This window comes from Mus pahari, chromosome 2, assembly GCF_900095145.1.
Source record: "Mus pahari chromosome 2, PAHARI_EIJ_v1.1, whole genome shotgun sequence".
Lineage (NCBI taxonomy): Eukaryota > Metazoa > Chordata > Mammalia > Rodentia > Muridae > Mus > Mus pahari.
The window spans coordinates 61,597,419-61,623,916 of NC_034591.1; the positions used below are offsets into that span (position 1 = coordinate 61,597,419).

The 26,498-nt window shown below is 42.3% G+C and overlaps 2 protein-coding genes and 1 non-coding gene across 6 annotated transcripts in view; all 3 read left to right on the top strand.

Annotated features, from left to right (window-relative positions):
* Window positions 1–33: 33 nt before the first annotated feature.
* Casp2 (caspase 2) lies at window positions 34–17,395 on the top strand. Of its 3 annotated transcripts, XM_021190271.2 has the most exons (11): window positions 34–170; window positions 2,477–2,627; window positions 2,889–3,056; window positions 3,200–3,281; window positions 3,851–3,945; window positions 4,256–4,432; window positions 8,874–9,002; window positions 11,641–11,731; window positions 14,732–14,881; window positions 15,044–15,153; window positions 15,303–17,395. In XM_021190271.2, the coding sequence occupies exons 1-11, from the start codon at window positions 97–99 to the stop codon at window positions 15,432–15,434; spliced, it is 1,359 nt and encodes a 452-aa protein (XP_021045930.1). In that variant the 5' UTR covers window positions 34–96; the 3' UTR covers window positions 15,435–17,395. The 3 variants fall into 3 exon arrangements, with proteins under 3 accessions (XP_021045930.1, XP_029391293.1, XP_029391295.1); XM_029535433.1 differs by lacking the exons at window positions 15,044–15,153; window positions 15,303–17,395 and adding an exon at window positions 11,815–11,875 and having other exon boundaries at window positions 14,732–14,818; XM_029535435.1 differs by lacking the exons at window positions 8,874–9,002; window positions 11,641–11,731; window positions 14,732–14,881; window positions 15,044–15,153; window positions 15,303–17,395 and having other exon boundaries at window positions 4,198–4,287.
* LOC115063545 lies at window positions 10,599–10,676 on the top strand. The gene has a single exon (XR_003843391.1). It is a non-coding gene; the product is annotated as a small nucleolar RNA SNORD88 (small nucleolar RNA).
* Window positions 17,396–21,625: 4,230 nt separating the features above from the next.
* The window catches only part of Clcn1 (chloride voltage-gated channel 1), a 29,579-nt gene continuing 24,706 nt past the window's right edge, over window positions 21,626–26,498 (top strand). For both annotated transcript variants that reach the window (XM_029535133.1, XM_021188942.2), the window contains exons 1-4: window positions 21,626–21,899; window positions 25,096–25,216; window positions 25,614–25,745; window positions 26,329–26,457. Coding sequence is in view for 1 of the 2 variants with exons in the window: in XM_021188942.2 (XP_021044601.1) it covers window positions 21,720–21,899; window positions 25,096–25,216; window positions 25,614–25,745; window positions 26,329–26,457 (562 nt within the window). In the remaining variant the exon portion in view is untranslated. The remainder of the gene's footprint in view (window positions 21,900–25,095; window positions 25,217–25,613; window positions 25,746–26,328; window positions 26,458–26,498) is intronic.

A 26,498-nucleotide genomic window follows, 5' to 3' on the forward strand; every position in this document is an offset into this window, starting at 1 on the left:
GCGGGTGGGCGGCTGGGGGAGGGATGCGGGGGCTGGCGCGGCCCGGCGTTTGTTTGTTTTGTGGGTGGTGCGTGCGCGGCCCGGGAAAAGCTGGAAATGGCGGCGCCGAGCGGGAGGTCGCAGTCCTCCCTGCACAGGAAGGGGCTGATGGCGGCTGACCGGAGGAGCAGGTGAGGAGGGCAGAGGAGGGGAGGCGGCCAGGCGAGCGGCGCGGCTTCTTGGCCTGGTCCCGCGTGTACAGGGGCTGTCGTATCCTCCCTTTGTCCAGCGCAGAGGAGTCTATGAGAGCGGATCTTGTCCGTCCCGCGCTACTTCTCGCCTGCCGCATCTCACCCTTTCCAGAGATGCTCTGTCTTTTCCTTCCAGTTCTTAGCTGAGGACTTAAACTCATGTCTCTTTTAAAAAAAAAAAAACCAGAGACTTTGTGCAGACTTCGCAGCTCGGCCTTGGGCGCATTTGATTTGGATTGACTATCTCGTGTCCTGCACTGCTTTTCCATATAATAGATGTTTGTCGGAGAATTCCACACGGGTTGGGGGGATTTGAATCCTTTGAGAGGATTAGATGGTTCCCGTTTCTCCGCCTCCTCTGTCAGTTTCGTTGAAAACATTGCACAGGACAACACAATTTTAATGTTTCCTGTCCAGACCTCTAACATTAATGTAGAAACGGGAACCCTCACAGGACACGGAATCAAAGCGTTAGAACCCTCTTGGTATTCTTTCTCTCCATTCCACTTTCCATGGGTGCCCTAAAATTCCAGGTGACTGGAAACTTCGGGAAAGTTCATATTTAAGCCTCTTCTGGTAGTTTGAAATAAAAGGAAGTAGCAGGTGCGCGGAGTAGGTGGAGCTTCAGATAAAACGCTGCGACTGCTTCGTTCAAAATTCAAGCCTGGGACATAAGAGGATTTAGAACTGGAGTGAGTAATTGTACCTGAGGATGAAATTGTCTAGAGAAAAGTCCCCCCCCCCTTTATTTTTTGCAGGGGAGTCCTAGTGCAGGGCCAGCATTTAAAGGCTATGAGGTTGTAATCCTGGCATCCTGATGCCTGAGGCGAGAGGATCAGAAACTCAAAATGAGTTTGGTCTCCTGGTCTAGTCCTGTCAAAGAGAATGAGGTGTTGGGGGAGAGGTGAGGTGCCCTCTACAGGAAACCAGAACGTGGCTAGCCAACTGAACCTGGAGAGAACAGGGGAGTGGAAGTCAAGGGAATGGCGCCTTTTAAGAAATGGATTTTCCTAATGACCTAAGAGCTCTGCTCTGTCATTCATTATGGACCGAATGATATACGCAGCTACCAGCTACAGTATTCATTTTATTTTCACCAGGTCCTGTATCTAACCCCATTACTGTTTTGTCTTGTAAGGTGATTCTTAACTGAGGTATAAGATTCATGTAGAGCAGATCCTAGTGAATTTTGAAATAGCAGGTACATTCTGAATATTTACTCTGCCTCGATACCTCTTGCTAATGCAGTTTCCCAGGACCCTATTTTTCCATCTAACTGTAGACTGAAAGGACTTAAAGGAGCCTTTATACAAGGTGCATTCGGCCAGTGTGTGGTATTTCAGCGAGGGAAGGTGCTTGCTTGTTCCCCTCTATTTTACCTGCATTGAAATCGGGAGTCATCTAAAAATCTCTTGATGTGTAAAGTCAGCTGTTACACTATCACTCCATTGTTATCAGACTTAAGCATTGTCTCATACTAAGATCAGGGAGATACATTGGGCACATAAAGGATATATATTAGAAATGGTGTTCTCCATTCATGAGCATAAACAGGTCTCTTTACAAATTTGAGAGAAAAACTATTGAATCTTTTAAATACACTTATTGCTGGGAACTAAATTACCAAGATAATTTAACCATTGCTTTCACTGCCCTTGTGATTACAAGTTATACTGTGTTCACCATTAGTATCTACCTTCTGTGGCGTTCACTCAGCTTCTACTTACCCATACCTTGTAGGATTTTGGTCACTTTTTAGTATTAGTTTATCATGGACGTGTAAGATATTTTTGATATTTATGTGAGCTGTCTAGAGCAAGTGTATGTGTCTTAGAAATATGGGTGTTAGCTTTAGGTTTGTATTACTTTATTCCTGTCTTAAGATCATTTTCAACTTAGGTTAGTTTTCTAAGATAAAAGCTATCTCATGTTTTCTGAACATTAAAGCTTATCTGTCAGAGGAGTGTTTCTTCTCTTGGATGTGTTTCTGCTTCTTTATATTATTAATTTGACCAGGATGGCTCTTTGCTCTCCTAATCAGATCATTGTCTCAGATAGTCTGATGTCAACATTCTCTAGAGAATTATACCTCCTGTCCTTAGGGTCAGCATATTAGTGCATAGTACATTCTGATGTAAAGAGTTTAACAAAATGTGCCTTGTGTGTTTTTTTTTATCCACTTCTTTTCTCCTCTTCTGTGTTCAGGCTTACACTTGAAAGTCCCTGTGTCTGCCTTCTTTCTGTAGGATTTTGGCAGTGTGTGGAATGCATCCTGACCATCAGGAAACTCTGAAAAAGAATCGAGTAGTGCTGGCCAAACAGCTGCTGCTGAGCGAACTGTTAGAACATCTCCTAGAAAAGGACATTATCACTTTGGAAATGAGGGAGCTCATCCAGGTATCTGGGTGGGAAAGGCTCCAAGAAGATAAACTGGTCTTAGGCGAGAAGGGTGTGCTAAGGAAGAGGATTGCCCTTCTCAGGCTTGAGAGTTTGATAGAAAACCTTGTCTGTACGTTCTCACTCTGTAAAGAGGAATTGCCAAGATGAATGAGAACACTACTTTAGGACCCTCGTGTGGAAAAATAACATTATAAATATAATTATAGAAATAGATAAAGATAGATAAATATAATTTAGCATTTTTTTCCTGTTCCTTAGGCCAAAGGGGGCAGTTTCAGCCAGAATGTGGAACTCCTCAACCTGCTGCCAAAGAGAGGACCACAGGCTTTTGATGCCTTCTGTGAAGCCCTGCGGGAGACCAGGCAGGGTCACTTGGAAGACTTACTGCTCACAACCCTCTCAGATATTCAGCATGTACTCCCACCGGTATGAAGCCCTAGGACTGTAGCCTGGGATGGGTTAGTTTGTCCAGAAAATATATAGAGCAAGGGGCGTGGGAGAGAGAAACTTGGTTTTAGTTCAGACAGAACCATCTCTCTGAGGTCATGGTGAGTCTTGATTTCTTTCAGTTGAGCTGTGACTATGACACAAGTCTCCCTTTCTCGGTGTGCGAGTCCTGCCCTCCTCACAAGCAGCTCCGCCTATCCACAGGTAAGAGTTAAAAGGACAAAAGGAACTTCCCACGTCGACTTAACCTGCTTTTTGACTAGTATCTGACTTTTCCCTAAAAGTGAGATGAATTTCATGATAGGAACAGTTCCTTATGAATTTTGACAGGCAAGCAAGATTGGTTAGAGGGATATAAATTGGATCCATTTCCCTCCATCATAGGTAGTACTCTTCAAAATAATTGGCTTTTTTTTGTGTACCTTATGAAGATGGAAAATGTAATTTACTGTGTATCTCAAAGCCAAACAAGAAAAGCAGGGATATAGATTCAGGGCTCCCTGTCTGCAGTGAGGTCATTAGAACCAGACTTGTCTCAGAAGTGCTTTCACCACTCAGCAAGTTGAGCATCTACTATTTGATGCCATGCGTGGGGAGGCCTAGTGATGAACAGAAGCCAACAGAGTCTTTGCCAGCATTGAGCTTACATGTTAGAGGAAATAAACATTAAAGCCTACATATAAAGGGTGTCCTACAGTTAAAATGACTAATTAATGAAGTTATAGGAGCAGTGCTGAAATGTGTACTAATTTTTGGCATTCTCCCTTCCACAGATACTATGGAACACTCCTTAGATAATGGTGATGGTCCTCCCTGTCTTCTGGTGAAGCCATGCACTCCTGAGTTTTACCAGGCACACTACCAGCTGGTGAGTAAGAGGTGCTGAGTGAGAGACTTTCCTGGTCTTCTGAACCAGATTTGCATGTTTTGCTGCCTTTGCTCTTGTGACAATATCATCGCTGATTGATGCCTTCTGTGGCTTTTCCTTGTTACTATGTGCTTTAAAAAAAACAAAAAACAAAAAAAAAAAACAAAAAACAGGAGGTTGGATTTGGGAGTTGTCTGCTTTTGGGATGTAGGTTATTATTTGGGGTGTGTTTTGAAATTTTTGATCTTGTAGGGTAACGACATTGCCTGTCATCAAGAAGCTCCTGGTCTAATTGGCCTCCTCCTTCTAGGCCTATAGGTTGCAGTCTCAGCCTCGTGGCTTGGCACTGGTGTTGAGCAATGTGCACTTCACTGGAGAAAAAGACCTGGAATTTCGCTCTGGAGGGGATGTGGACCAAACTACTCTAGTCACCCTCTTCAAGCTTTTGGGCTATAATGTCCATGTGCTACATGACCAGACTGCACAGGTACGAGAGGCTGGAAAGGCTGACATGTAAATTGGGTGGGCTACACTTGGGGGCTGAGTGCTTCTGTTCCTCTTGTGCCTGCTGGATGTTTCTCACTGTTGTGCTGCTTCCAGCAATCTAGAAAAAGGAACTAGGGCCAGTCGGTTTTCTGAACATTGCTGTCTCAGGGTAACTGTGCTTTCATGGAGTTAGAATAGTACAGGGAGGCTTGGGTTCCCACATGTATGTGTTAAGAAACCTGACTCCCAGTCACTCAGGAAGTGATGAGACACCGAGATCCATGCAAACAAACTCCAGAAGGGTATTTATAAATCAGGCTACACGGGCATTTACTTTGTAGTTGATACGATTACTTAAGAGACCAGTTATTGTTTAAATCATTGCTTCTGCTAGATTCAGTAGATTGCAAGTAGAAAAATACATGTGAGTACTATGTAGAGATAGACTAAGTCAGTGTTGAGTTGTTCTAGGGTAGGTTGCTTCTGTACAGGTCTCACACATAAGCAGTTAGTTTTGAGTTGTCCTTACTGGCTTGTTTTTGAGTATCACTGGTGGATCAAGACCAGCCTCCTTTACAGAGTAATTTGAAGGGCAGCCCAGGCTACATGAGACCTTGTCTTTTATAAATAGATGAGTAAATAAATTCCCTTTGTCCCCTTGCAGTAGAGGATCATGGTTTTGTGTTGAAAGTTTATTGTGGTCATCTTGGCTGTCCCACTTCTGTGAAAATAATTATGTACTTGCTACATCTTGGGTGTGGCCAGTTTCATAAAGTATGTGCCTCAGTGCTGTTCCTGATGTGATCCTCTTCCCAGCTTGCCCATAATTGCCCATTTAAAATTAGTCCATTCTTGCTTCAAAGCCATGGCTGGGGGATGAAGTTGTGGCTTGGTGGTTAGAACATTGTCATAGTATATGCAGAGCCTTGAATTTAATCTCCTACAAGGAAAGAGGGGGAGTCAGAGAAAGACAACCTTTTCCACCATCAAGGGGATTGAAGTATTTAGCTCATCCTCCTCAGTAACTGTTGAGAGAATTGGAGGGTCACCTAACAAGCTTTCTGCTGTGTTTGGTTTCCAAGGCTATGGTCTATCTTTTCCTTATATTTTTCTAGGAAACTATTATGTTATGGTTTTCTAAATTGAATGTTGTTGACAATGAATCTTATTTACCTGATAAACGATTCCATTCATTTTGTTTTGTTTCTGAAACATTTAGGAAACATGATGAGTCCTTTATATAGGCCATTTAGGCTGTATTTAAGGCAGAGTCAAGGACTACTGAATTCTCACTCCCAAGTTGTACTGTCACATGGGTTGCAGTAAAATTAAATTTTGAGCACCTTGTAATTAGTAATTGAAATACACACACACACACACACACACACACACACAAATTTATTGTGGTTCAGAATTCAAGGATAGGTGTGGGGGGAACTTTTAGCATTAGTTCATCCCCCATATTACTAATAGAGCTGGAGCTTCTATTCTTAATAAATAACTTGAGTAGATGAGGTCAGAAAAATAAATGCAGTGGGTGGAACTCACAGAGGCAGTCTAAGCAGAGGGAGCAGTGTATAGATGAGATGAACATGTTCTAAGCCAGGTGTTTGCTGTAGATATCGGACTTTGCTACATTGGGAATACATTGGGAATGTGCACAATTCTCTTTTCCTGTTGGGCTTATCTAAAGACTACTTTTTTAACATATAGTATATGGTAAACAGAGAAACACAACCAAGAAATCTAAGATCCTTCTTTGTATCTTTATTATTCGTTTTGACTAGTAATTCCCTTGAAGTAAAAAATAATATAATTGTAGAGAATATTTTTCTTTTTTTGCCATTGGTGCTGAAGAGAACACTAACTAGTGTTCTTACCACTTAGTTATATATTCAGTGTCTGTCATCTAATATGCATTGTATCTACCTTGAGAAGTAACTTGACTCTTGAATCATAGTTTAGCACATTTGAAAGTAGTGATGTGTTCTAAGGTGGTAAGTTTTATCCTCACCACATGCTGTTGTTTTTTTAATTTAATTTGCATTTGGGTTACAGACAACTGGGAGAATATAAGGACATTCTATGGGTCATCCCTGGAAAAATGTAACTATCTATATAGCTTTGCATTTATCTATAGATGATATACCACTCATATAGCCTCCAGTCCCCAGCTAAAGAATACCCAAGAGCTACAAACCCTGCTATTTATATAAGTACTATACTTCTATAAATAAATAAATAAATAATTTTGCAGCTCCTATTTTAAGCTATGTCATGTGTGGGAAAAAATCCACCCAAATAAGTAATCTACATTTGTTAAATGATTTCTCTTTATTCAGTGACAAAGTATGTATGTTCTCTTATCTTAATTGCCTTCTTTTTTTACTGATAGAATAAGCCACAAGTTTAACATGGCCAGGGGTGTGTGTGTGTGTGTGTGTGTGTGTGTGTGTGTTATTTTTTAATTCATTCTTCAAGCAAAATTAACTTTTAACTGTCTCTAGAACACTCAAAAGTTTTTCATTCTCTTCAAATAAATTCATAGTATTTATTAACAAATACTATGAATAGGTTGCTTCTGCTTACCCAAAAAATATGTCTCTCACCAAAACCAGTTTTTCCATTTCCAGTTATTACAAGGGTATACAAGCAGAAGTATCTGAACAGGCCAGGTATAATGAGTGTTTGTGATCCTATACTAGCTTAGGAGACTAAGGCAGAAGAAGCACTTGAGAGTTCAAGACCAGTATGGATTTTATAATAAGTTCTGGGTTAGCCTAAGCTATGTAGTTTAGCCCTGTCTCTAAACAAACACAAAAACAAAGGACAAATAAGTTTTAAAATGTCAGAATTAGGGGGAGGGTTTATTACAGTAATGTGCTGAAGCTCAGCTTTTCACATATTGATAAGTTGTGAGTGCTGCTTCCGCAATCACTGCTTTGGGAGACGCCTGTAAAAGCCCCAGAATATTGGCAAGTGAGCAGCCTGTTGGGAGTGGAGAGGTTGGTAAATGTGAGTTTTGTGTGCTGTGACTATTCTGCCTAGAGCAAATTCATCTTCATTTTCTTTCCTTAAAATGTGTAATAAGGTGAACTAACATAATGATGGGTTCTTTTCTTTCTCTCTGTCCACTGCAAGTAAGAAAGAAGGGTTGAACTGGACCTCTTCAGTTGCAAAGGGAGGACCTAGGTTTAAAAAGTATAATGGATTCTATGTAGTTTTCTTCAAAAAAACAAATTCTTAAGTTTCTGGTATCTGTATAGTTAATCAATGAAGATAAAATTCTTAAGTTGCACCCCAGGTTGAGCAATAATAAATTTCTTTGAACCAATACTGAAATTATTACTCTATCATACATATTTATTATAGTAATGGAGGATCTTTGAAGTATGTGATTAGATTTACAATGATTAAATTCTTTCTTTGCAATATTCCACTTAACCCTCACAAACTAAGAGACAATTTACTTGTAATGATTTTCTCATAAAGTGAAAAGTGGAAGTTAAAGGGAAAGTTAGAGTCTTTTGTTGTAATACATGAATTGGTTTTCCCAACTAAATGGATGTGATCTCAGAGCCATATGTGAAGTCTTCCCTATATGGAAGACCATCGCAGCTGCTTCTCCTGAGCAATGGATCTTGTGCAGACATCATTGTGGCACACTTAGAATCAGACAGATACTAGATAAGTCCTGCTGTTCTCCAGTCTTGAGACTTGATTCAGTGTCAGAGCAGTTTATATTCTTGTAGCTGAGAAAGTGCTGTCTCCTTATGTATAAATAGACTGAGGGCTTGGGTATGAGTCAAAGTTGGCTCACTCAGGGTAACTTCATGTTTGTTTGTTTTGTTAACGTGTATTTATGTGTGTTGACATGTGCTTAGGGGTATTTATGTGTGTGCATGTGTGTATGTAGAGTCCTTAGGGTTGATGTTAGGAGTCTTTGACTGCTCTCTACCTTACTTGTTGAAACAAGGTCCCCAGTTGAACCCAGAGCTTGCCGGTGTGATTAGTGTAGCTAGCAAGCCAGCTTGCTCTAGGAATTCCGGTTTCTGCCTTTCAGGTGTTAGCATTATAGTCAAGGCCCTGCGCTCACCCAGTATTACTCAGGTACACTTTACCTACTGAGCTATCCCCACATATACCATGTGGCTTCTTTGGGAAATCACTTTAGTACAGGAGTTCTTAATCGTTTCAGTGAACTTGTGACTCCATATTCAGAGTTTGATGTCTGAAGTCATGTGCATTTTTCTTGTGAATGTATAGTTTTCTTTAGCATTTCAGAGAGTTTATGTGTTACCACTGATCATAAGAAAATGGAGGAAAATGCCTTTATCTTCCAGTAGGTCAGGTTTCTTTAAAGCAAGGCAGAGATTAATTCAAGCATCAGAGGTTGATGCTAGCTACAGTGAACAATACTAACAGGTGTCTCTATCTTCTAGGAAATGCAGGAGAAACTTCAGAATTTTGCACAGTTACCTGCACACCGGGTCACAGACTCCTGCATAGTGGCACTCCTCTCACATGGTGTGGAAGGTGGCATCTACGGTGTGGATGGCAAACTGCTTCAGGTGTGTATAATTTTGTGGAAGTTGATCATTGAAAATCGGCCATTCTGTGTCCTAACTGTCCATCTGTATTAGCTACATTTTCCTTGCTGTGACCAATACCTGACAAGAAGCTTCTGAAAGGAAGACTGACTTTGACTTACGGCGGAAGGCACACAGTCTGTGTGGCAGTGGGGACTTAGGGTGTTTTGTTAAGCCATGTCATCTGAAGTTTTGACACTGCTGAACATAGAATATCTTCATTGGTTTTCAGAGTTCATTAATTTATATTTTATAATCATCAATGCTAAGAACGTTGCTTAACATGAACACATAGCATAAAATGGCAGATGTATGTTTTGGACTGTTTCAGAAATTGTTGGAAAAGCAAATCCCAATCCCAAACCAAGATCTTTTCAATAATTTTTTTATGAAACTCAGTCAAGCAATTCAAAAGCAATTTTTAAGACCATACTTTCTAACAGTACAGTCCAAAAATTCCAATCTTAAATGTCTGTGCTAAAGAATGCTGATAGAAAAATACTAAAAGTGTGTTTTCTATAATTAGACCATTATGCTTCTCTAAAGACAAAACTGTGTCCAATAAAGACACTATAGGAATCAAAGCTAAGTATTTAAGCCTGCTTTACTGGAACATGTAGTGCCAAGTATACATGTTATATGTTCATAACTGAGGCTGAAATGAAGCCACACAATAGAACAAGCACAGAAGCATTTCAGATTCATTATGCATTTGATTTTAAATAAGACACCTGAACACATCACCCTTAAACCATAACCTGTCCCTAGTTCTCTTAAGACTTAATGGGCATCTTACAGTGAACAATACATTTCTAAGAATCTTCCAAGGGTTAGCTGTCTCAACACTGATCAAAAGTATAAATTTAAAGTATTGTGAGACTGGCAGTCAAACTTGTGACAGAGAACCAGTTACACTCATATACAATGGCAGAGTACACCTTTCTGTTCCAAAAAGAAAGGAATGGGACAAATGAAGTGGACACAAGCTGCCCTGAAGCCCCCCTGAGTGAATGACAAACAGCTCAGCCTCCAGGGTTCCTCATTGCAGCATTTGCTCCAGCTAACATTGAAAATCGTGCTCCTTGCAGCTTGGCATGTGGCTTATGTGGCCTCTTTGGGGCCTGCTTCACTTGGTGCCAACAGCTTTCCATATCTAGGGTCCCATATTTCTAGTTTCTCCATTATATGATGTCTCTGTTTACATCTTATCAGTTGCTTTCAGTTTTACCCACTCATGAGTTCTATACAGGTATCCAACCTTGCTGAGGCTACATGTTGCCTGGCCTCTTGGCTTTCTTGGTGTGTCTGATTCTACCTCCTTCTCTGCTACCAGCTTGAGATGTAGCCTGGCTACAGCAGCCTCTGGCTTTAGCTCACCCTTGGAAAAATACTTCCCTGGGTAGCCTGTATCCAGCAGGATACACCTAAAGATTATTTTTTCGGATACTCTGTTTTGTGGAAATTTGTACCCGCAACCCTCTAACTCTCTTGATTGGAATCTTTTCCCCTAGTTTCCCCCTTTCCCATTGTCCAATGTAGAGTTCAATTTTTGCCTTAATGGCTCTGATAGAACTCTCTCCCATGATGTCTGGCACTGGGCTCCAGTCATCCTTAAGGACAAGTTTCCTAGAACCTTTGACACCTGAGAGTCTGAGGCATTCTGGTAATTCTACCCTGTCCTTCATTTTAACCAAGCTCAAGGGCCTTTCTTCATAAAAGCGCGTTTTTATATCTTTATGCTGTACACTTCACTCACTATAAATGTGGGTAAGTTTAGTGAGCAATGGGTCACTATGGTGACCCATGTCACACAGCCTGGATGTTATGGTAAAAATACTCTGCTAAATAAATTAGTCCATTATTTAAATTCAACCTTAAGTTTTCAGAATATAGACAACTGCGTCCAATTCCTCACCAAAGTGGGACACAAGCTGAGTTCTCATTGAAGTCCTTGATCTGTTCTATGATCTATTGAGCCTGGCCTGTGTCTTCATTTTTCTTAATTAACACTTGGGTGTCTTGAAATCCCACTAAACTTGCCCCTGAAGCCCTGCTTGCAGCATTCTGGGCTTTGTAGCCTGCAGCTTCTAATCTTCCCATATTCCTCCAACAAACTAGTTCCAACGGCCTATGAGCCATGTGGGAAGGTTATCACTATAGTGACCCCAATTTGGCATAAGTTTTCAGTATTGATTTTCTTGGAGTGAGACCAAAAATTCTTAACAAGCAACTTAAGGGAGAAACTGTTTTGGCTTCCTATTTGACAATATAAGGCCCCGTGGCAAGGAAGCCAGCTCTCCAGTGGAGGCGGGCGCAATAGGCTACTTGTTTGGGTAAATTGTGTAGCATAAAAGAAGAGATGGTGGCATGTCTGGCTTTCTTTGTACCAACCCTTTCAGTCTGGGTTCCAGGGCTTTCCTCTTCACTTAATTTTTTTCTGGAAATCCAGTACCCTCAAAAATAAACTAAAGTGTATCTCCTAAGAAATTGTAAATCTAGTCAAGTTGACCAGATCAGCTATTGCCCTACCTTTTAGATGACCGTTGAATTTGTATGTGTTAGACTTCAAGAGGTCTCAGTGGCTACCTAACTTCCCCTCTCCCTTATTTGTTTCTGGTAGCTCCAAGAGGTTTTTCGACTTTTTGACAATGCTAACTGTCCAAGTCTACAGAACAAGCCAAAAATGTTCTTCATCCAAGCATGTCGTGGAGGTGAGTGCCTGGCAAACCAGCACCTGGGTGGTGGCTCCTGGGCAGCCTCCACCAGCTCTCACTTTCCTGTTTGCTCCTCTCAGGTGCTATTGGATCCCTTGGGCACCTCCTTCTGTTCACTGCTGCCACCGCCTCTCTTGCTCTGTAAGTGTCTCCCAATGCATGGGGTGTGCTAGGACTTGGGCAGCCCATGGCTCTCAGTCTGACCAGCTCCATACACCTCCATGGCTGTCAGGAATCTCTTATCAGTGTGTGCCCTTTTCCTAAGAACTTGGCTCTTCTCTGCTTATTAACTGCAATGTACTTTTTGTTGTTTTTTTCATTCCAGTTAAGGATTTCTGCTTGGTTCTTCCAAATCTCCCTTCTCTTAACCCTTCCATTTTCTCTCTGTGCCATGTTCACGCTCCCATGCGCTTGCCTCCTTTCTTTACCATTCTTGGAGCATGCAGGAGGAGAACAGTACAGACCTCACGTCTGCCTCGGACTCTCCTGAGCTGCTTCGATCCTCTTTCTTGCATGCAGTGTCTTCTACCCCTTTAAGAGCCAGGCCTGTGTAACATGGCTCAGAAGACACATAGGCCTCCTTCTCATCTAGAGGAAAACAGTAGTAATTAAGAGTCTAAATTTGGAATCAGATTGTGACTCTACTGCTTAATAATTATGTAAAGTTAGAGAAGTCACATCACATCCCTCTACTTTATTTCTTTCTTAAACTGTGTGTAGTCAACTTCTTTAAGCTGTTGTGATGATTATCAAAGTTTGTACCCAAGAGCTTTGAGAGTAAATGTGGAAAAAAAGCCAACAATGGCTGCTACAGCCTGGTCAGCGTCCCCACTGGATTAAAGTTGGTATTATCCAAACATGCAGGTCCCTAGTGCTTCCGTATGTATCACTGCAGAGTGTAGTTTAAAGTCTTGCAGTGACTGTAAATTCCATCACAGAAGCAGAAGGAAATGTCTAGCTAGTATATAGATTACTAGGGAAATTAAAGCAAGTGTGTGTGGAGCATTTTGAGTTTAGATCTCATGCAAGGATGAAATTTGTGTGATAGCAGCTAAACAATTAAGAGTATGCAGTCATGAACTCATCTTATCTGAGGCTCATTTGACAAGGCTTTGTGGCTGCAGAAAGACTTAAACCATGGATACATGCTTTATACAGGTGTGAACAGAGTCTTTCCCAGAAAAGGGATGGAACACAAGACAAACAAAACTATAAAATCTTCTAAGTGTACAGTGTGCCACCATTTAGTATTCCGCCCACCCCAACTATATAGTATATTTGCAGTGCTCAAATCTAAAAGGCTAAGCATCTATATAAGTGATGTAGTGAGATATGGCTGATCATAGGCTGTTAATCTAGCTAATTACAAACCTTTAGTCATAGCTGAGATTTTGAGCTTTAACGGATAATACTTTGTGGGGTTAACTATGAAATTAATATGGTGCATTTTTCCAGGAAAGTTACCACGGAAGGGGAGCTGCGCAAGCATTTTTCATTCAGATGTTTCTCTGGACCCAGAACACTGCTTTACACACACACTAGCACTTAAAAGTTTTGAGTGAATAGAGAAAATTTATGTCTAAAAATGGGCAGTGATGTAGAAAGCAATTGTGAAGAAAAGGTGGAGAATGTTTATTGATTAATATGCCTGAAACTTGAAGGCAAGAGGTTAAGCTCTCCATTGCTTAAAGGACATCCTTAGCCTGGTCTAGATGGCAGTAACAAGTCAGATCATTTTCTTCCTACCTCAGGAGTGTATGTAGTGCTGGGGTTGGATGAAGAAATTGCTTTTTTTCTGGAGTAATTTTTGTTGTACTTATATCCGATGTCTAAAACCAGGCCATTAAAGTATGACGTGAAGCTGATGCTTCTCTCACAGTCCCAGCTTGCCAGTCTTCCCAGAATACAGTGATTGTCTCCCAAGCTACAAGGATGAGCTCAGTAAGAACATAGTTTTTAACTCAGTGTGCCCCTAGATCTTAGTAAGAGACAGTGCCTGGTAGGTACATGGACAATGCTTAAATTTAAGAAAAAAAAATTTTTTTTTGAGTCAGTGAATCTTGGTCATTTTCCCAAAGTTCTTCAAGCTTTGGTTTGTCTTGCATGTAGGACGCCCTGTGAAAAGGTGATCTTGGGTTTGGTGTGCTGATCTGTTCATCTTCACTCTGTTCCCTTCTACAAACATAACTCCTTCCTAACTCTAAAATAAACAGCAACTTGTTCATTTTTTAGGAGAAAATACTCAATTTGTTTTTCTAATTTTAAGTTCTTCCATTTTTGAACTTCTCTAAGTCTCGGATGCTTATCAAGTTTGTCTTACAAAGTTAATAAGCAAGTAGGAAACGTTTTAGAAGTTTGAAAACCTCTGATCACACTTAACTCTCATTTTTTAAAAGTGATAACAGCTGGGCATGGTGGCGCATGCCTTTAATCCCAGCACTCAGGAAGCAGAGGCAAGCGGATCTCTGAGTTCGAGGACAGCCAGGGCTATACAGAGAAACCCTGACTCGAAGAAAAAAAAAAACAAAAAAACAAAAAACAAACAAACAAAAAACTGGTAACATAGTTTAAGGTTGTAATTTTAATGTAGAATATGAATAGTAAGCAGACTTGTTTTTTCTTCTAAGACTGAATATCACTATTTTATTATCTAATACAGGGGGAAAGGTGTAATTTCTGTACATTATACTAAGTGAACAAGTTAATGTGACTATTCCTTACTGCATTTGCAAGGAGTATTTAATTTGGCACATTTGCACTTAATGCAGAATAGGAATATCGGTACATGGGCCTGGCCTTTAGAAGTTACCCCTCCAGCAATGATGCATGTTTAGAAAGTAATAACTTTTTAATTTTTTTTTTTTTTTAAATTTTATAGCTACAGGTTGGAGGCAACAGCTAAAAATGGCTCTTCAGTCGCAATTGTAGGGACTTTGACAGATCTATAAAAGATGGGAGAAAGTAACATTTTCATCTCTTCTGTTGGTCTTTTTGCAGATGAGACAGACAGAGGGGTCGACCAGCAAGATGGAAAGAACCACACACAATCCCCTGGATGTGAGGAGAGTGATGCTGGCAAAGAGGAATTGATGAAGATGAGACTGCCTACTCGCTCAGACATGATATGTGGCTATGCTTGCCTTAAAGGTAAGAATGCAAAAGGTTATACTGTCCTGGGTGTGGGGTTTATTTTATTTTGTTTTGTTTTGTCTTCATACTGTACTCTACTTCATACTAGAGAGGGTAGAAAAAGGAATAGAAGTCTGACTTTGTGAAGCTTGCCCATGACCTTCACACCTCTGGTTGTAGGTAATGCTGCCATGCGTAACACCAAACGGGGTTCCTGGTATATTGAGGCCCTCACTCAGGTGTTCTCTGAAAGAGCTTGTGACATGCACGTGGCCGACATGCTTGTTAAGGTAAGTCCGTTCCACCTGCCTCCACAAGCCTTTGCGTCTCCATACTGTTATTCTTGCTTGCACACTTTTTTCATCTCCCCTTCTGGTTGGTCTGTACTTGGAAGCACAAAGTGATCTCAGACTTTGGACCGTTGGTTCTGCCTTCCCAGGTGAATGCCCTTATCAAGGAGCGTGAAGGCTATGCCCCTGGCACAGAATTCCACCGATGCAAGGAGATGTCTGAGTACTGTAGTACTCTGTGCCGGCAGCTCTACCTGTTCCCAGGCTACCCACCCACGTGATGCCGCCTGCTATTCATGCTGTTGGAGGCCACTGGACCACTGGGGGCACAATGGAGACTTCTCTTCAGAGTGGTTTTTGTTCTATCTACCCTCTCAGGGATATGAGATTCTCCCAGGCTTGTTTCCTGTCAGCCATCTCTGTCTTTGGGTATGAAACGAAAGGATGGCTCCTCCGGTGTGGTGTTCTCTACCTGTAGAGCCATCTCTGAATGGATGTGTTGCCAGAAGCATTTTGGCTACAGCCTAGAAAATGACATTGTGAACACAGTATTATTGTGGGAAGAGGGCATTTGGATTTCTCAATGTTTGTGATATTTTTGTTCCCAAGGCATCTTAGGAGTACTTGGATCATATCTTTTTTATTTTTATTTTTCCCCCATATCTACGACCTCATTTTTTCCACAGTGGAGATTTGGAAGATGTCCCAATTTAATGTAGGTGTTTTCATCTGTCATGAAGGGGCAGATGAGACCCTGCTACTTGAGAAGTTTCTGTGCATACCCTTGAGTTCAGGCCCTAGGTGAAGGACAGTCCCTCAGCCTTTCCATTGGTTCCTTTGTGTTCAGTGCACCTAGCCTTTGAACAGAGCCTAGGGTCTGCATGCCATGACACTGGAAGTCATAGAAATTTCCCTGGTCATGCTTTATTTGAATTGTCACTGAATGAACATATCAACATAAAAAGGCAGTGACAGGTGAGTGTGCTGTGTCTCATACTATCACCTGTCGTCAGGATGTCTCCTTCCTTACTGTGGTTTCTGCATACACTTAAACTGTACTTGATGGCTGGCCTCCAGGGTCTCTCTTGCTTTGTACTGGTTCCCCTCTTTACCTTCACCTCATTCACTGCTTCTGCCAAGTCTGTGAAGTCGTCCTTTGTAGGATGTTTCTTGCCACTTAAGCTGTACTGTAGTTGCTTATTCTTTCTGCCTTCTGCTTCAGCATCAGGCTTCTGCAGCAGAGCCTCCCTCTCATTGTCTTTCTGTGTTTTAGTAAGTACAGTACCATATGTAATATAACCTAGAAGCACTGTCCCTGCTCTTATGAAACTTGCTTATTCTTGAAAACCTTTTGTATTTCCATTTTTTTCCTCTCTTCTAATTTATTCTCCATGTAACAGAGTAGTTTGGTTTTTAAAATATCTGGTGATGTCATTCCCTTGCTTAGAACACTAGCTTCCTGTTACACTTCATCTAAAATGCAAATTCTTAGCCAGCTTACGGGATCTGGCTCATGCCTTCCCTTTGGATCTCATTAAATGGTGACTTCTCACTATGCTCCAGCCCCTCCTAGGCCCTCATCTCAGTCTTGCAGGTGTTCTGAACTCTCCTTTGAGAGTCTCTGATTCTTGAGTCTGGTGGAGGCCTCTTGACCATGCTGCCCATGAACAGTCTTCTGTGCCTCCTTATGAAGGCATCATGTTGGTCTCTGCTGTGCTTACTGCAGGCTGTAATGGCACTTTTGCTTGTTTCACTTGTTCCCTCTGAGGCTTAACGCTCTAAGAGAGCGGGAACTGTGCTTCTTACTTACTAGTGCTTCATGAATGTTTCCTGAGTAAAGGAAGGAGACCTGCAGCTAACCTTAGTTAGAGCCTACCTTTTGCAGTTTCAAAATTGCTATTATAGTATACAGTTCAATTAGTATTTGTACTCTTATGGGGTTTTTTTCCCAAGGTGTTTTATTTTTATCCACTGTTTTGTTGTTGTTTTTTTACATTTTCTACATATCACATGTGAGACAACTTCTTTCACATTTCCATGGTGCCCAGCAAATTTGAGGCCTATGGTAGTTGAGGTGCTCAATTAATGTTTGTTGTATGAACCAGGTGGTTTGAAGACGTGCTGCCAAATTCTGCCTTTTGGGTCAGTATAGGATGCATAAGTGGTAGAATCTTCACACTTTCCACTGCCAAGATTTTGTATTGCCATCAGGTGCCAAATAAATGTTGATACTTATTACTGATTTTGTGCCTGGTGTTTTTGTGGATGCTCAATCTTCGGAAGCTTTGCCCCTTACACTGCATCATTTCTTCCCCCTCACAAGGTGTGGTGAGATCCCTCCTATTTTGCTACCGCCATCTTTCAGTATGCCCAGGTTGTGGACCTATCTTCATTGGCATAACCTGGGATTTCTAATATTCGACTGAGATCCAGGGACAAGTAGTTGTTCTGGCATATTAGGTTATGGGACGGGGCTGAAATAGCAGGTAGAGCTAGAAAGTGAATGTAGAAGTGGGGAGGGTGCTGGGATTCTGTTTTTCACTCAGCCCAAATTAAAGATTTTTCAAAGTAGACTAGTATTTAGCAAATTCCAGGTTGGCCATGAAGAGATGTTAGCAATGAACTCTTAGCTGGGGAATACTTGGAAACTCCACCAAAAAGCAGATGTTCGAGTTGTGGACTAGGGAGTTTTGATGAGAACCAGGAAATTCTGTTGGAACATTGGAAAGTAAAGAGCTGTGGAGAGCTGCTGAGGGACAAGTGTCTGCCAACCAGCAGAGTCACAAAGCATGCCTCCAGATAGAGGGAGTGCAGGTGGAGAGAGTGAGTGTTGGGAGCAAAGAAGCTTAGGGACTGGGGAGACTGCCCAAAGTACTACAGTAACACAACATGTAGCTTGAGTGAGGGTGGATACAAAATTCTAGAAGGTAAGTGGACATAGGTACCCTTTTTCAAGATAGCAAGGACACTGGAGGTGTGGTATTTTGGAGAATTACAGAGCAGAGCCTGCCCAAGCCTAAGTCCATGTCCTTCCCACCCGCCCTTGAATAAGGGTGTCAGGTTGAATTTCACAGCTCTCCTCCCTTCCCCCACTTACCTCTGCCAGGGGATTCTCTTCTAAAATTATCCCCCTCCCTGAGGTGGGGGCCGTCCTCTGCTGTCCTTCCCCATCCTGTTTTCTCAAATAGGAACGGAAAACAGGAAGAAATAAAACCACTGTTCACTAGAGCAAAGCTATAAGAAGGAAAAGGGGGGGGGGGGGCTAAAGAGGAGGAGGACATACAGCTACAGCTGATGGAGTGGTGCCCAGAGCTGGGAGCCTTCCCAGTCTTCCCTGGAGTCTCAGGGAGTCACTTGCCCTCTTTTTTTTTTTTTCCCCCCCAGAAGAGACAATGAAGCTCAGACACTGAGCTATCAAAAAAAAAAGGAAGAAATGCAGTATTGAGATCACATCATGTAAGATCACATAGATCTGATTTTATGGTAAGAGCTGCCTTTAGTGATGTCATTAATGAGACACTGGCTAAAGTAGCTAAGTCTCCATTTACCCATACCTAAAGGTAAGGAAAGAGTTTGTGTCTTAAAAAGTCATTGTGTGGTTAAAAGTGATGACGCCAGGAAAATACTGTATTCAGAAAGACAGAAACAGATGAAAGAAACCTGTGGTGGATACTACACTGGAAGGCCTTAAAGAGTGATGGTCAGGGTGGGACCCTTTGCATTGCCTTATCTGCCCTTGAGTCATTGCGTCATTTGCCTGCAGTGAACTACCTGTTTCATGCTCACACACAGTGATATTTGAGTGAGAATATAGCTCAGTGATCGGATGCTGGACTAGCATAAACAAGACCCTGGTGTTAGTCCCCAGTACTACAAAGTTATGGGCAGATTTATTGCCCTAACCACTGGGGAGGCAAAACTAGCAGAGGTTGGAATTGGAAAATAAGCATAAGTTGAAAGGAAAATCTTTCTTTTTCAGGTAAGGATACTAAAAGATAATCTCACACAACTACATATATCCCCCATCTTCTGTATAATATACCCTTTAATCTTAGTATCATGAAACATAGGAGATGATTTAAAACTTTCAAAGAATACACATACATGCTTGCTTATGAATTTGCATCCAAGTTTAGGACCTTTGCAGGACTACCCACATCCCATCTTGGGGCACTCCAAATCAGAGCCTAAGCACTGAGCGCAACCAGGTGTCATAGTTAGGGGTTGGCACAGTTTACATCTTGTTCTCTTGTAAATGATAGCCCATGGGATGCAAACTACTTACAGTTTTGAACACAACATATTTAACTCTTAAGTCCTGCAGTCTAGAATTAATTTTCTATATATGTTCATGTTCTTGCTTTGAGAATCTGTGTGTTATCATCGCACTTGGTACTCATCTTGATGTGATATCTGTGAGCTCTTTGTAGTCCCTGCTAGTCTCTGCTTTCAAATCTTAGTCCATGACTACACTGCTCTGTTTTAGGGCTCAGGAATACTTTGGAAGCAGCAATCACATCTGATAATTGTTTCTGAAAGTCTCCTAAGAAAGTAGTTATCTTCAGAGAACCACAGTCCACAAATGGGAAAAAAATCTTACTCTGAAGATCTCCAAGAATACAGTCATTGTTCTTTATTAGGAATCCCTTGATCTCTGTTTTTTATTATCTTCATCTGACCCTTACTCCCTCTCCTGTCCCACATTTATAATCTTTGTGGGTGGATTATAAACCCTGAAATCTCAGGACTGGTTGTAGAAAGGGTGTTTTTACTATTTTCAGCTTTAGTAAAGCTACTGGTATATAATTGATAATTAAAAATGGTATAAAAATTAAAAGTATACAATCTGATGTACTAGCATGTGTATGCATTGTAAAATGACCCTAGGATCCAGATTCTGAACCACCACCTCACATGTGTATGTGTGGCGTCACAGGAAACCTACCCTTAACTGATTTTAGGTACTCATTGTGGTATTGTTAACTGTAGCCACCATGTACACTGGCTCTCTAAAACTCAGAGCTGCGTAACTGATGTGTACCCATGACCAGCATCTTCCCAGGACTCCCAAAGCCCACTCCATCTCAGCCCATGGCCTCTGTATGTGTTTCACTACTTTTAGATTCTGCATATAAACAGCATGCACAGTATCTGAATATGTCGAACATCTTACTTAACATTGCCTAAAGAAAGGTGTCTTTTTTGTTGTTGTTGCTGAGTCATGTATATAAACTTCCTTTATACCTTCACCTATTGACAGCCACAAAGGTAGTTTTGTATCTTGGCTGTTATGAATATGCTACAGTGAAAAAAAGAACACAGCTATCTGAGAGGCGGTGGCTTGTTTTCCTCTCTATACAAACATAAGTGGGACTGCTGTCTCAGATGGTAACTCTGTTTCTAACTTAGTATTTTCCATAAGGACCATGGCAGTTGGTTGGTGTACATACCTTTCAGTTCCTGAACTTGGACTTAAAAAAGAGACTCATCTTGATGGTGGATCTGAAATTCAGTTTGCCTCCATTTCTTCTATAATGAGTAAATAGGGCAATATTGTCTTAGAAAAAAAGAGAACCTGATGGAAAAACCACAATGCCTGACAGAGTACTTTTGTCCTTATTGAATTTAATTTATTGACTAGAAAAGAGGAAATTACTTGTCCATCTTCTGTTTCTTAGGTTCCTATCACCTGTCTGTTGACTCTAGCCTACTTCCTCTTCCCACCTGTCATCTAATCTGCCCTGATAGAACTGTCATGGGCACCACAGTCCAGTTGAGAGTTCAGTCCCTCTCTATTGATCTGAGCTGCTGGTGGGCCTAACACATATGTCTAGGAAATGAGAGACATTGCACACCCAGTTTTTTTAGGGTGGGATTGAGGGGAAGGCACTAGAGTGGTTTTAGCCACCTTTGGCAAACTCAGAGGCTGAGAACTGAGGAGAAAACTGGGAATTCGGTGCATGTGGAAAGCTGGCCATGGAAAAGTCCAGATGAGGACTGAATTGTTAAAAAAAATACTGAGCTGAAACCAGCCCAACACGGAGAGGTGTCAGAGAGGCGTCAGCTACTCTCCCAGGTGAGTTGCCTGTCTGATGTTCCCAAAACACTTGAGTAGCTTCATTCAGCACTGTCTCTCCCCTCACTTTCCACGAGCTCTTCAGGGAAGGCTCAGTTATACCCCAGCCTAGACATTTCACTAGGAAAATTTTCATTCTGGTCCTGGTGATATTTATAAAGGGACTAGTAACCTGGAGCTGTGAGACTTGTAGGAACGGAACAGTGCTGCTGGCTGGCAGAGGGAATTCCCTGTTGGACTGCCCCACAGGTTCTCATCCTAGCCCCCACCCCCACACTCCACTCACACCTGCTTCGACCCCAGAAGGATCAGATGTGGCGGGGGGGGGGGGGGAGGTGTCATGTGATGGAGAGACAGCTATAAATAGCTAGAGGTGGGCATGTTGCCCCAGACGCCTTGGGGACAGTCAAAAGCAGAGGCTTAAGGAGCTGCTTGGGGGAGACTAGGAGCAAGCAGACCAAGGCCTGGCTGGGACTTGGGGGGAGGACACATGGAGCGGTCCCAGTCCCAGCGGCATGGAGGGGAACAGAGCTGGTGGGGCAGTGCTCCCCAGTACCAGTACATGCCCTTTGAACATTGTACCAGTTATGGACTGCCCTCAGAGAATGGGGGCCTTCAGCACCGGCCCCGAAAGGACATGGGTCCCAGGCACAATGCCCACCCAACACAGGTAATGTCCTGGGGAGGGAAGGGGAGCAGCAGTTGTCTGGGGCCAAGGATTAGTGAAAATTGATTGTTATGTGAGAAGAGGGTACAGAATTTATTTTGAAAATTAAATGGTAAATATATTCAATATATGAAAGCCTTTTAAAGATCTGAGCTTAGTGTGTTTGCTTAAGAGTTGCATGCACTTTTCCATAGCCTTTACTAACAGAATATTCAAACCACGTGGAGGACAAGCAAAGCCACACTTAAATGAAGAGTGCAAGCTTATGTTCTTACATAACCAGATTGGTTTTTGTAAGAGCTGCAAATGCTATAAGGATCTCCTCTGCCTTCACCCACCTGCAGCAACATAGGCTTTCTCTACACAATCCCCTGTAGAATGCGTGTACATGTGCGCTCGTGTGCGCACACACACACACACACACAGATAAACACTTTCACAAAAGGCAGAAGGACAAGCAGAGGAAACAAACTGAATGATTTATTAACGATCAATGACCAATATCAATAAACACAGAAATGGAATCCAGTTTTTAAGGGCTTGGAGGTAGAATTCTGATGCAGCATTGGCCTAGCTTGAGATCTGTATGTTTTCTTTGTTTGTTTGTTTGTTTGTTTGTTTGCTGGGCTGGGGTGTAATTGTTAAAGGGGCCAACAATGATTCAGTAAGTAAAAGTGTTTGCCTCTAAACCTAACAACTTGAGTTTGATCCCAGGGCCCCATGAGGTGGAAGGAAAAAAAATCTACTCCTGCAGACTGTTCTCTGACCTACACACACATACACACACACACACACACACACACACACACACACACACACACTCACTCACTCACTTACTTGTAAAACAAAGCTTTCTGTGAAACATAGGACACTAAGGAAAGTACAGAGCTATGCCCAAAGGTAATTACTCTCCAGAGCTTGGAGATCAGTGGTATATGGGCAACTAGAACAGAAATAGGTATGGGCACAAGATAAGGAAATTGCCTTGGGAAATTTACAGGCCACTATTAACATAAGTGAATGTACCTCTTACTGCAGAGAATGCAGAATGGAAGAGAATGGAAGGAGTCCGAGACAGAGATCAGACTTAGAAGTTTTGCTGATAGGGTGTCAGGCTCAGAACCTAGCGGTGGGCTGTTTAGATGGTGTCAGCACAAGGGTCATGAGGATCTCTAAGCAGTTGCTCCGGGTGGATATGCAGTGGGGAGGGGATGTGTTGAGCAGGATATAAATGTCAGAGACGGCTCATCCTCTCCCCAGCGCTGGTCAGTTCTGGAGAAGGCTGGATGACCACGTGAGCAAAGGTGCTATCAGTGCACTTTTTCTTTTGGTTTTTCAAGACAGGGCTTTTCTGTGTTTCCTTGCCTGTCCTGGAACTAACTCTGTCAATCACGTTGACCTAGAGCTCACAGAGCTCCACCTGGCTTTGCCTCCAGAGTGCTGGGAATAAAGGTATGCACCACTGCCCAGCTATTTAGAGCACTTTCTGGTGACAGGACACTTGGCCAGAGGAATAATAGCAAGTTTAGTTTGGTAGTAGAGTTGTCCGAATTCTAACCCACCTTGAAAGCAAGCAGGTATGTAATGTGTTTTCCTTTCATCTAATGTTTATGAGGGAAAATACTATACTTACACAGAAACTAGAGTGGTGTAGAGCTCCCAGGATATAGTAGTCATCAGCATTTTGTTAAGATGGTTCTGTCCCCAATCCCTTCCTCAGTTTTGTAGGTAGAGACTCCAAAAGCATTTTGTCAAGATAGTTTTGTTTCCCCTTCCCACCTCAATTCTGACATTTGAACTAGAAGACTCACAACACTTTGCAGACATTTCATCACTTGTACATTTGGGCTTTGATTTCTCCCTCCCTAACCCTGTCATAATGTGGTGGATACTGCTGGGCTAGCAGCATACATCTGGCCCTTAACAGTGTTCTTGCTGCCTGAGTGTTTGTTCGAAGGGACCAAGCACACTGTTTCCTCATTTCTCCCAGTCTACAAGTCAGAGTTCTAAGACAACCCCAAGAGTTGACCTTCAAGGGAAATATTTTCTGGCTTTGTTTTTGAGAATGGATCGCTAGTAAGCTGTTTCCCTAGCTGGCCTGGAACTCTCTATGTAGACCATGTTGGCTTCAGATTCATAGAGATCTGCCAGCCCCTGCCTTCTGAGTGCTGGGACTACAGGTGTGCACCACCATGCACAGCTAGGAGTATTTCTATCTCTGGTAACTGGTAGAGTTTGAAGAGAAATGATTTCCACAGGAGCAAGATAGTTATTAGTATGTGCCTACTCAGGACAGAAACATCAAACTACAGCTCATATTGTGAAATAAGATCTCTTCTACCCAGGCTGTCCCAGAATCGTGGCCTGGGCTGACCCTGGCCCCGGAGGATGAGTTAGTCTAGAGTGTGTTGGACCATCATGAAGTGATTAGCCTTTTTATACATCCTTCACAGACACAAATGCTAACATAGGGATAGCTCTGCCCTCTTCACTTTTTGGTAGGACCCAGTTAGCTCACATTGGGAAGTAAATTAACTTGCATTCTTGAGCCCAGTTCCTGTTTCTGTCTATAAGCTCTGGAATGTGAGATGAATGAGCTTTGTACAACTTTAATAAGGAAGCTGAGTGTCTCAAAGCAGACAAGCATACCAAGGCAAAACACATGCAGACACCATCTAGCACTGTAAATATATAACTATATTTACTATATAGCTATATTACTATATAGTTATAAAACATATAATTAGCTAGGTTACTGTGGCACTCTGTCTACATTGGGATCCTGAGATGGTAAGTCATTGCAGGGTAACAGGGAAGTACAGAGACGTGCAGGACACAGGGTAATACAGGAAATGCCTATCTGGTATGGATGAGTAATTTCCACACAGGTCTCAGTACCTCTACTTCCAAGTAGAAGATAAGTTTCTTGAAAAAAAGCTACTATGGACCAAGACATGCCCGGGTTGGGAGAAATGGTGAAACAGAAGCAGGCATGGAAAATCAATGGGAAACAGAAATGTGTAATGGACAGAAGAGTGTTGAGAGAAGGGAAGACCATAAAGTGCTCTGTATGCAACCTTCAATGCCCAGGATTCAAAGCATTTCTCCTTTTCTCTGTAAATCTAAGTCTATGTAGTACCTTCTGGATTCTTCTTGACCCTTCAGCACAATAGACACTGACCATTCTTTATTCATACAGATATATGGCCATCACAAAGAACAATATTCATATAAGGCACAGGATGGGGGAATGCCCAAGAAGATGGGCTCCAGTTCTACCATGGACAGCTTGGATGAGGACCACTATTCTAAATGTCAAGGTGATGGGGACTGAGGAATAAAGGAATCTGGAATAGGAGATACAGGGATCGAGGGAATAACCTAGATGCCCCATTACACATCTCCCAACACATATGTGTGCGTGTGCGTGTGCACACACACGCATGCACACATAGAGATACATTTTGTTTGGCTTCTTTCCCAGCATAAGAAACAAGAGTTTTACATGAACATTGTATTTACAAGAAGGACATTACAGGACATTACAGGAGAAGGGTTGTAGTGCTTTTGGAATGGTAGGGACAGTAACTGGCAGAGACATAAAGAGCTGTCCAGTGACTAATACAGAGCTGACTCCTACCTCCATTCCTCAGCCTGCTCCCAAAAAAACTGGCTAGAGAGCTGCTTTCTTCCTTCTTTCCCTTTACTTCTCCCTAGACTGTGTCCATCGCCTGGGACGTGTACTGAGAAGGAAGCTGGGGGAAGATTGGATCTTTCTTGTGCTCCTGGGCCTCCTGATGGCTCTAGTCAGCTGGTGCATGGACTATGTTAGTGCCAAGAGCCTTCAGGGTAGGTTCTCCCTGGACTGCTGCCCTCTACCTTTTCCATATGGAAACTGTTTTGGAGTTCTTGCCTAGAGTAGACCAGGTGTGTTTGGGCTGAGCATGTTGTATGATCAAGTATGACTCTGACTCCAGATAAAACTAAACTTACTGAGAACCCTAACACCACACCTGCCAGCTGCCATGCAAGCTGTGAGTACCCCTCTAACAGGGTTACTGGCCTCTGCAGCTTTGCCAGGATTCTTCAGTCTCATCACTGAAATGTCTAAGTCTTAGGGGTCCCTTCTGTTGTCAGTGGTTACCCTATGGCCTCTAGCCAAGTGCTACAACATCTTCATACTCAACTCTAACTTGCACCGCAGCCACCGGCTACCTTTGCCAGAGGGAACTTGGACAGATAGCCACCTCCCTCAGCTCAGAGTTTCTACATGTACAGTGAGAGGAATGCCCTGGGGCCAGGCAAACAAGATGCTCAGGGCATGAGAGCAAGTTGGAATACTATCTGGTGGTGTGAATGTGAGGGTAGTGGTGAGATGCTCACTGTCAACCTTCCCTCAATTTTAACTGACCCAGAGTCTGTGTTCCTGCAGCCTACAAGTGGACCTATGCCCAGATGCAGCCCAGCCTTCCTCTACAGTACCTGGCCTGGGTCACCTTCCCACTTATCCTTATCCTCTTCAGTGCCCTCTTTTGCCAACTCATCTCTCCCCAGGCTGTGGGTGAGTACTTTGTGTAAGATGATGCAGTCTGGTTTTTTACA